The sequence below is a fragment of the Suncus etruscus genome, chromosome 10 (assembly GCF_024139225.1).
Source record: "Suncus etruscus isolate mSunEtr1 chromosome 10, mSunEtr1.pri.cur, whole genome shotgun sequence".
NCBI classification, from domain to species: Eukaryota; Metazoa; Chordata; class Mammalia; order Eulipotyphla; family Soricidae; genus Suncus; species Suncus etruscus.
The window spans coordinates 86,837,810-86,848,395 of record NC_064857.1 but is presented as its reverse complement, the minus strand read 5'-3'; the positions used below and the strand labels follow the sequence as shown (position 1 = coordinate 86,848,395).

Here is a 10,586-nt window from a genome sequence, read left to right as displayed (position 1 = left end):
TTGGTGCTGAGGTTTTTCTAACCCTAACCCTAGACTCTGGGTCCAAGAAGTCAGAACCCACCCAGAGCTGAACACCAAGACTGGCATCTGCTAAATTGCTCTCAGCTCTGTACAGGTGCCTCTGGGTGCTTCTCTTCCATAGTTTGAACCGTGGGAAAGTGATGGAGCAGTGGCCTGGACCCTGAGCTTTGCCTACAGCCACAGGATATGGGTGGCCCTGCTGTGTGTTCGTGCACATGTGCTGCTTTGGGGAGGGATGTTAGGCCTAGTCCTTGGATGAGGAGGCCAGGTTAGTGTCCCACATCACAGGACAGGTGCTAGGCCTGTCCCTCTGTGAGTTCCCAGAAGGGAATCTTTTAATGATGTAGCAGCTCTTGTATTTCCAAAGGGCTTGGCAGCTGACACGGTTCTTTCACAGCTGTCAGACTGTGGGAGGCAGATGAACCAAAGGGAGAAAGCTGTAACAGGTCTGTTGCAGATGAGAAAAAGACGTCAATGCCACAGGGCAGGAGGGGAAGAAACCCAGTGGAGTTCACTCCTACAACCTCTGCTTTTGGGGTACTGACCTCTTGGGAGTCTTTCCTATTTAGGGAAATCTAGGCCAAGACTTTCCTCCTGCGTGAACCACTAGAACATCAAAACCAAACACAAGGGCCACCATTGCTCTTGGAAACTCCGCCCCATGAGGGTCCTTTTGGAATCCCATTGGGGTCATCAAGAATAGTCTCCATCTCCCCCCCTCCCAGCCCCAGTCGCATGACAGGGGATGCCAGGTGTTTGTTTTTGGGTCACACCCAGTGGCACTCATGGGTTACTCCTGGCTCTGTGCTCAGAAATCACTCCTGGCAGGCTCAAGAGGTCATATGGGATTTTGAGGATCAAACCTGGGCTCATCCTGGGTAGGCAGAGTGCAAGACAAACACCCTACAGCGGTGCTATCGCTTCATCCAAGGGTATGCCAGGTATATGCTCCAGGTGTGTGGACACACAGACCAGATGTATAAGCAATGTCATTTATGAAAGTAAGTTAAAAAAGAAATCTAGTAAAATAACAAGCTCCCTTTCCTCCCTTGCAAACTACTTTTAAGACTGAAGAACTGTCTGTTCATCTGGAATAAGGGAATGGGCACTTTTTTTTGTTTGTTTATTTTTGTTTTTGTTTTTGGGTCATACCCGGCAGTGCTCAGGGGTTATTCCTGGCTGTCTGCTCAGAAATAGCTCCTGGCAGGCTCAGGGGACCATATGGGACACCGGGATTCATTCGAACCAACCACCTTTGGTTCTGGATCGGCTGCTTGCAAGGCAAATCCGCTGTGCTATCTCTCCGGGCCTGGAATGGGCACTTTTAGTTTAGTTTTTGCTTTTTGGGTTCTACCTGGAAATGCTCAGGAGTTACTTCTGGCTTTGCACTCAGGAATCACACCCATGTGGGATACCGAGGATTGAATCTGGGTAGGATGCATGCAAGACAAGCACCCTAACTGCTGGGAAATTGCTCAGGGCTCAGAAGGAACACGTTTGAACCAAGCTAATAACATTCATTATTAGCTAAGAGCTAGGAGAATTCAACCCAGTAAGAGCTTTTTGCTCAGTGATTAACACTCAGAGGGTCTAGTTCCAAAAGTGGAGAAACACTTCCTGAAGATATTGCAGGCTTGGTCAATCCTTCTGGTTGCAGAAAACATCTTTTTAATTTTGATGCTCAGTCACTGTCTCAGTTTACCTGTACTTCCCACCTTCTTCGACTTCATCCTGTATTACATAGGCTGTATTGTGCCAACATGGATTTCCTGAGAAATGTTTGCTACCGCTCACTCATCAAAGACCAAACTTTTGTTGGACCTGTCCTCACTCTAATCCAGGCACCAGGATATGAGCTGGGGTGGGTGACAGAGACCAAAGTGTAATTTATTAGCCACCTTTATGCCCAGGGCATAAAGTCAAGACTGATCTATAAAAATGCACAGGAATTACATGCTGCTAAGGGCTCTGGGAAAGGGTATGAACAATGTCTCTTCTGTCTGAAAGTGGCTCCTGGCACAGTTGTACCCACTAGTTTCCTCCTACATATCACCAGGTCTCTGCTGTCCTACCCCTTTCCTAAGCCCCATGGGCAGGTGTGGTGCCCCAGGGCTGGCAGAGGCATTTCCTCTGTGTGGTCATGGTCTGTTAACTGTGTCTTGCCTGAGCACCCAGAGGCACTGGGAGAGTGGAGACCACACTGGGATATTCACCTAGTGGTTGGCAGATATGGTGGGTTAAAGGGGGAATAGAACTCAGTGCTTTGGGGGTGCTCCCTGAGAGATGGTCTCATTTTACTTCATGCTTCAGCTCTTCCAAAAGAGAGCAGAAACAGGGTTTTAGAGAACCCAAGGGACTTAATAAGGTCATCTGGTCAATGGGAAGTAAAAGAAGGCTTCTAATGGTAGGACAGCCCACTGTGTGTGTGTGTGTGTGTGTGTGTGTGTGTTGCTCTAAAAATCAGGGTGACACACAGAGCCCCAGAAACCACACATCACAGCCACAGCACTAGGAGTATTTCTTATTGAACAATGTTGCAAAGGCAGGCTCCTGGCTCCATTTTATACAGAAACCTTTGGATGAGTCCTTGGGGGAGCCCTAAGATGAGGGTGGGGACCCAGCAGGAATTGCCTTGGGAGCAGCTGTATTTGCTTTGGCAGGTACAGGCTCCCTGGAAGCTCTCTGACTTCCAGTGACATTTATCAGGGCCTCAGGCAGCTCCGCCACATCTCCTAGCACTTGAAGGGAACCACAGGGATCTGAAACCAGCTGTGTGGGCCAGGAGGGGATAAACACTTCAGCAGCTTCTAGGCAGAACAACTAGGTGCCATGTTTTCTTTCTTTTTTCTTTTGAGGTGTCAAGGAGCAGAACCCTTTTTTATGCACTCAAGGCCTGTGCTGGACATTGTGTGTGTCTTCTATGAAGTCCATTTATGGTCAGGCATCAGCTCTGTTCTTGGTGTTTTAGTTTATTTTGGTCCTGGGTGATCTTTAGGCAAATAATTCCATGCCTCCCTGCATTGTCAAATGGGATTACAAGCTCTTAGACTGATAAATGGGGACCCTGATGCACTCATAGGGCTGGAGTGCAAAAAAAGACGGTCATGGTTGTAGATCATCCAGCAAATGAAGCCTTGTGTCTCACCAGGGAGTTGCCTTCTTTCTCCAGCCCAGTAAAAGGTGTGATGTGGCTGTGAGAGCTAACCAGAGGTCCACGAGGCTCTGAAGCATTCTGGTGTCAAATCAAACATTTGCAGCCTGATTTGGCCTCTTAGACCACACATGCAGCCCAGCCCTGTGCCCATAGTCACCCAGAAGCTGGTGATTCTTCCATGGACTAGTTCTCTCACTTGGGACTTATTAAGAGTCTCTTCAAACCACATGCTTTATGGGACTGGGGTGCAGTTTTGAGGGGGGAGTAACGTTCCTTATGGTCCTTGCAGTCAGGCTATTATTCAGTCACTGTTTTTGTTTCTGCACAGCTCTAACCTGTTTGTCCAATTAGCTTTCCAGCCCAGGAATGCAGGAGGCCCTCGTAGAAGGTGTCTTGGCTGCTGGATGCTGAGAGCAGAAGCAGGGTGACACAACAGAGGCTGGGCCTCAGGCAAGGTCAAGTTGTCTTGTTTCTGCCAGAACCCCACTGTGTAGCTTCGATCTCATAGGTCTCTGTACCTTGGAGGATCTCTTGGGAAGATCTCCAGGCCCTGGTGTTATTACCCCAATGGCACCAACTGGAATTCTGCCCGTTTAGATATGAGGGAGGGAATCTCAGGCAGAGATTTTATGCTCCGTGATGGACACCCCCCATGCAGGGATTTTATGGCTCCATGATGGATCCCCCCCAATGAGGCAGATTGATAGTTCAGAGCTCCAAGGCTTTGCTAGAGCCCTGGAGTGTCAGATGCTGTGTCTTGGGCTAGGGGGTACAGATGTGGGGGTGAAGTATGGGAAGGTTCACAAGTCATTCCTCCTGGCTGCCTTCAAGCATGTGGCAAACCAAAATCACCCATGAAATGGGGTGCAAATGTAGATTCCAGGCCCAAGTGACTGGTATTCTGGGCCACTCATAGGAGCTGTTGTTTGCAGATTCCCTTGGCCTTATTCTGTGCACAGCAGGAGAGAGCAGTGTATCCTGGCAGGAAGGCACTATGACAGCAGTGAACCTTCAGATACTGTGCAGCCCTTAAGGTGCCTACTGTAGTAGTCAGGATGTCCTCTCTCATGCTCTGCTGTACACATGAACTCACCCCACTCCCCAAACTCCATTCTCTGTCCCCTTGTCCTCAACACAAAGCACTTGGAGAGCAACTCTCCTCCTCCAGTGTGTTCAGAACCCTCAGAGCAAGCCCACTACCCTCACCCCCAGGATTCCCAAGCAATTGGGGGGCAAGCAATCTTTCTACGTGGGGACATGAAAGCTCAGGGAATCTTGTGATGCTGGGAGCCCCAGGATTTATTTATTTATTTATTTATTTATTTATTTATTTATTTATTTATTTATTTTTGGTTTTTGGGCCACACCCGGCATTGCTCAGGGGTTACTCCTGGCTGTCTGCTCAGAAATAGCTCCTGGCAGGCACGGGGGACCATATGGGACACCGGGATTCGAACCAACCACCTTAGGTCCTAGATCGGCTGCTTGCAAGGCAAACGCCGCTGTGCTATCTCTCCAGGCCCGGAGCCCCAGGATTTAGACTTTTCTTGCTGGTGTCCTCTGTCTCCCAGTCACAGCCTGGCCTTTTAGAGGAGGGAAGAGTTCTCCTGCCTAGGGCCCTGGAAGGATCAGAGCAGGGAGACTCACCCATTTGGAGAATGCACACCAGGCAGGCCAGCAGGTAAATGCAGCTTTCCTTCATGCTGGGGATGGCTGTAGACCCCAGGCACACTGAGGATCCTCCAGGGCAGAGGTGTGGGGGGCAAAGAGGGTGTTGAGCCCAGGTCAGCACCCCTGCCCACCTCTGCAGGGACGGGAGGCACTGGGGAGAGGCTGCTGGGTTTTCTGGTTTGATGAGAAGAGACCCGTGGGATTTAGTCATGTGCAAAATCAAGGGGAAGCGCTGGGAGGATTTTCCAGGACAGCAAAGAGGGAAGTTTGGAGCCACAGGGCCCTTAGGGTCTTTGGAAAGACTCCCTTCCTTCCTTCCTTCCTTCCTTCCTTCCTTCCTTCCTTCCTTCCTTCCTTCCTTCCTTCCTTCCTTCCTTCCTTCCTTCCTTCCTTCCTTCCTTCCTTCCTTCCTTCCTTCCTTCCTTCCTTCCTTCCTTCCTTCCTTCCTTCCTCCCTCCCTCCCTCCCTCCCTCCCTCCCTCCCTCCCTCCCTCCCTCCCTCCCTCCCTTCCTTCCTTCCTTCCTTTTTTTCGTTCTGTTTTGGTCTGTGGTTGGGCTTTTGTAAGACATGATGGCAACTCAAAATCTCTGTCAGTAGTAATCTCTGAGCAGAAATATTTGTTTATTTGTTTTGGATTTGAGTCCACACCCTGTGGTGCTCAGGGATTACTCCTGGGTCTGCACTCAGAAAATACCCCTGGTGTATGATGACAGGGATTAAATCCTGGTCTGCTTTGTGCAAGGCAAATGCCCTACTCACTGTACTATTTCTCTGGTCCACTGAGCACAACTCAGTGTGACCTCTGTACTTCCTTTAGTGTGACAACCCCTCAATCCTTATATGTAAATTCAATTCTGCTTCTAATTTCTTATCCAAGTTAAATAATGTGGATTTGCATGGGAGACATTTATAGCATTTGTGTCTCTGTTGCCCAGAACCAGATCCACAGCTCTGCTTCCCCATGAAAGAAATAACAGGCCTATGTACATAGAGGCCTGCTCTGTGGTAATAAGGCCCCACCCTTGGATCCACACATGGCATAGGTGAGTGAGATGCACTTTACTTGGGGAAAGTAGGCCAATTGGAAAAGGCCCCTATTGTGGGATTTCGTGTTTTAGCACTGCATGGGTGCCCCTTGAATTTTTGTTGGGAGGTAAGGTCTATGACTTGCAAAACTGCAGTGGCTACCCTGTTTGAATGCCCTAAAGAAGGTGAAGAAACTTGGGATAGGACAACAGGATTATTTCTGGAGAACTCTAAGGTCATCTCTGCCAGCTTGATACTCTGCCAGGTTTAATCTGGTGATAGAGGCCTTGTCTGTAGATTCCAAGTGTAGACCTCAGAGGCATTGTGGGTAGGAGAGTAGCTGCAAGAAGAAAGGGAAAGAGCCTGCAGAACAGGATGTTGGACGGTAACAGGCTGGTAGGGACTCCCTGTCCTACTAACCTGTGGCTTTCTGTCCAGTCCCATTGGGTCAACCAGCAGCAGAGCCAGTGCTAGAGGCATTGGGGTGGGGAGCAGGGTCCAGGGAGACCCAACCAATGGTCTGTCCAGAGACCTCCAGACACTTGGCGGAAGGGGCCTGGGCACGGCTGATTGGCTGCCTGCTCTGGGATTGCTGAGTCACTCTGTCAGGAGAAATGAGGCCCTGTCCTCTGGCTGGGTTTGAACAAAACAAGACGGCCTGGTCCCGCCTTTCCACGTCTTCTTTCCATTTCCTCTTCTCTGGGAAACCCCGTTATTTTCAGCTTTCTGTGTCACTTCCCCCCTACCTTCTATATCACATGGGATGGTGCTCTCTTGGTCAGGGCACTGAACCTGCTTTGAAGGCATGAAGCCAGTCTCTCCTTTCCCCTCGACTCCGTGCTTCTTGGGAACAGTTGTGCCATTTTGAGATGATAGGCACATGCCATCTGGCTGCCTGGAAGAATGAACAGTGGGGTGAGCGCTGTGAGGGATAACGGCCAATACCTCCTGTGCTTTGGAGCCCTTTTGAAGTTTGAGATGCTAACTAAATTGTTCCTGTATCTTTTTTGTTTGTTTGTTTTGTTTTGGGGCCACACCCAGAGGTGCTCAGTGGTTACTCCTGGCTCTGTGCTCAGAAATTACTCCTCAGCATTGAGGAGTCATATTGAGGGTCATTGAGGGTCATATGGCATGCCAGGGATTGAGCCCAGATCTGTCTCTGTTAGCAGTGTGCTATCACTCCAGCTCCTGTTCCTGTTTCTTAAAGCAGGTCCTCTAAGGACCTGGGAAAATGTTCCTGAATAAAACAGGGAAGCAACACAGTTAGCTTTTTATTTTTATTTTATTTTTTTTAATTTTTATTTTTTTATTTAAACACCTTGATTACATACATGATTGTTTTTGGGTTTCAGTCATGTAAAGAACACCACCCATCACCAGTGCAACATTCCCATCACCAATGTCCAAGTCTCCCTCCTACCCACCCAACCCCCGCCTGTACTCTAAACAGGCTCTCCATTTCCCTCATACATTCTCATTATAAGGAAAATTCAAAATGTAGTTATTTCTCTAACTAAACTCATCACTCTTTGTGGTGAGCTTCCTATGGTGAGCTGGAACATCCAGCTCTTTTCACTTTTGTGTCTGGAAATTATTATTGCAAGAATGTCTTTCATTTCTCTTAAAACCCATAGATGAGTGAGACCATTCTGCGTTTTTCTCTCTCTCTCTGACTTATTTCACTCAGCATAATAGATTCCGTATACATCCATGTATAGGAAAATTTCATGACTTCATCTCTCCTGACAGCTGCATAATATTCCATTGTGTATATGTACCACAGTTTCTTTAGCCATTCATCTGTTGAAGGGCATCTTGGTTGTTTCCAGAGTCTTGCTATGGTAAATAGTGCTGCAATGAATATAGGTGTAAGGAAGGGGTTTTTGTACTGTATTTTTGTGTTCCTAGGGTATATTCCTAGGAGTGGTATAGCTGGATCATATGGGAGCTCGATTTCCAGTTTTTGAAGGAATCTCCATATCGCTTTCCATAAAGGTTGAACTAGACGGCATTCCCACCAGCAGTGGATAAGAGTTCCTTTCTCTCCACATCCCCGCGAACACTGTTTGTTCTCATTCTTTGTGATGTGTGCCATTCTCTGTGGTGTGAGGTGGTATCTCATCGTTGTTTTGATTTGCATCTCCCTGATGATTAGTGACGTGGAGCATTTTTTCATGTGTCTCTTGGCCATTTGTATTTCTTCTTTGTCAAAGTGTCTGTTCATTTCTTCTCCCCATTTTTTGATGGGGTTAGATGTTTTTTTCTTGTAAAGTTCTGTCAGTGCCTTGTATATTTTGGAGATTAGCCCCTTATCTGATGGGTATTGGGTGAATAGTTTCTCCCACTCAGTGGGTGGCTCTTGTATCCTGGGCACTATTTCCTTTGAGGTGCAGAAACTTCTCAGCTTAATATATTCCCATCTGTTAATCTCTGCTTTCACTTGCTTGGAGAGTGCAGTTTCCTCCTTGAAGATGCCTGTAATGTCCTGGAGTGTCTTGCCTATGTGCTGTTCTATATATCTTATGGTTTGGGGGCTGATATCGAGGTCTTTAATCCATTTGGATTTTACCTTCATGCATGATGATAGTTGGGGGTCTACGTTCAATTTTTTGCAAGCGGCTATCCAATTGTGCCAACACCACTTGTTGAAGAGGCTTTCCCTGCTCCATTTAGGGTTTCCTGCTCCTTTATCGAAAATTAGGTGGTTGTATGTCTGGGGAACATTTTCTGAGTATTCAAGTCTATTCCACTGGTCTGAGGGCCTGTCCTTATTCCAATACCATGCTGTTTTGATAACTATTGCTTTGTAGTACAGTTTAAAGTTGGGGAAAGTAATTCCTCCCATATTCTTTTTCCCAATGATTGCTTTAGCTATTCGAGGGTGTTTATTGTTCCAAATGAATTTCAAAAGTGCCTGATCCACTTCTTTGAAGAATGTCATGGGTATCTTTAGAGGGATAGCATTAAATCTGTATAATGCCTTGGGGAGTATTGCCATTTTGATGATGTTAATCCTGCCAATCCACGAGCAGGGTATGCGTTTCCATTTCCGCGTGTCCTCTCTTATTTCTTGGAGCAGAGTTTTATAGTTTTCTTTGTATAGGTCCTTCACATTTTTAGTCAAGTTGATTCCAAGATATTTGAGTTTGTGTGGCACTATTGTGAATGGGATTGTTTTCTTAATGTCCATTTCTTCCTTATTGCTATTGGTGTATAGAAAGGCCATTGATTTTTGTGTGTTAATTTTGTAGCCTGCCACCTTGCTATATGAGTCTATTGTTTCTAGAAGCTTTTTGGTGGAGTCTTTAGGGTTTTCTAAGTAGAGTATCATGTCATCTGCAAACAGTGAGAGCTTGACTTCTTCCTTTCCTATCTGAATTCCCTTGATATCTTTTTCTTGCCTAATCGCTATAGCAAGTACTTCCAGTGCTATGTTGAATAGGAGTGGTGAGAGAGGACAGCCTTGTCTTGTACCAGAATTTAGAGGGAAGGCTTTTAGTTTTTCTCCGTTGAGGATAATATTTGCCATTGGCTTGTGGTAGATGGCTTCAACTAGATTGAGAAAGGTTCCTTCCATTCCCATCTTGCTGAGAGTTTTGATCAAGAATGGGTGTTGGACCTTATCAAATGCTTTCTCTGCATCTATTGATATGATCATGTGGTTTTTATTTTTCTTGTTATTGATGTTGTGTATGATGTTGATGGATTTACGGATGTTAAACCAGCCTTGCATTCCTGGGATGAAACCTACTTGATCGTAGTGGATGATCTTCTTAATGAGGCATTGAATCCTATTTGCCAGGATTTTGTTGAAGATCTTTGCATCGGCATTCATCAGCGATATTGGTCTGTAATTTTCTTTTTTTGTAGCATCTCTGTCTGGTTTAGGTATCAAGGTGATGTTGGCTTCATAAAAGCTATTTGGAAGTGTTTCCGTTTGTTCAATTTCATGAAAGAGTCTTGCCAGGATTGGTAGTAGTTCCTCTTGGAAAGTTTGAAAGAATTCATTAGTGAATCCATCTGGGCCTGGGCTTTTGTTTTTCGGCAGACCTTTGATTACCGTTTTGATTTCATCAATGGTGATGGGGGTGTTTAGATATGCTACATCCTCTTCCTTCAACCGTGGAAGATTATAAGAGTCCAAGAATTTATCCATTTCTTCCAGGTTCTCATTTTTAGTGGCGTAGAGTTTCTCAAAGTAGTTTCTGATTACCCTTTGAATCTCTGTCATATCAGTAGTGATCTCTCCTTTTTCATTCCTAATACGAGTTATCAAGTTTCTCTCTCTCTCTTTCTTTGTTAGGTTTGCCAGTGGTCTATCAATCTTGTTTATTTTTTCAAAGAACCAACTTCTGCTTTCGTTGATCTTTCGGATTGTTTTTTGGGTTTCCACTTCATTGATTTCTGCTCTCAGCTTTGTTATTTCCTTCTGTCTTCCTATTTTTGGGTCCTTTTGTTGAGCACTTTCTAGTTCTATTAGCTGTGTCATTAAGCTACTCAGGTAAGCTCCTTCTTCCTTCCTGATGTGTGCTTGCAAAGCTATAAATTTTCCTCTCAGTACTGCTTTTGCTGTGTCCCATAAGTTCTGATAGTTTGTGTCTTTATTGTCATTTGTTTCCAGGAACCTTTTGATTTCCTCCTTGATTTCATCTCGGACCCACTGGTTATTGAGTATGAGGCTGTTTAACTTCCAGGTGTTAATGTTTTTCTTCTG

General features: G+C 46.1%; 1 protein-coding gene across 1 annotated transcript in view; it reads right to left on the bottom strand.

Annotated features, from left to right (window-relative positions):
* Window positions 1-10,586, bottom strand: part of SIGLEC15 (sialic acid binding Ig like lectin 15) — a 41,223-nt gene that overhangs the window by 5,902 nt on the left and 24,735 nt on the right. The window contains exons 2-3 of the mRNA XM_049781689.1: window positions 6,619-6,767; window positions 4,823-4,915 (exon numbers count right to left, since the gene is read on the bottom strand). Of these exons, the coding sequence (XP_049637646.1) occupies window positions 4,823-4,915; window positions 6,619-6,767 (242 nt within the window). The remainder of the gene's footprint in view (window positions 1-4,822; window positions 4,916-6,618; window positions 6,768-10,586) is intronic.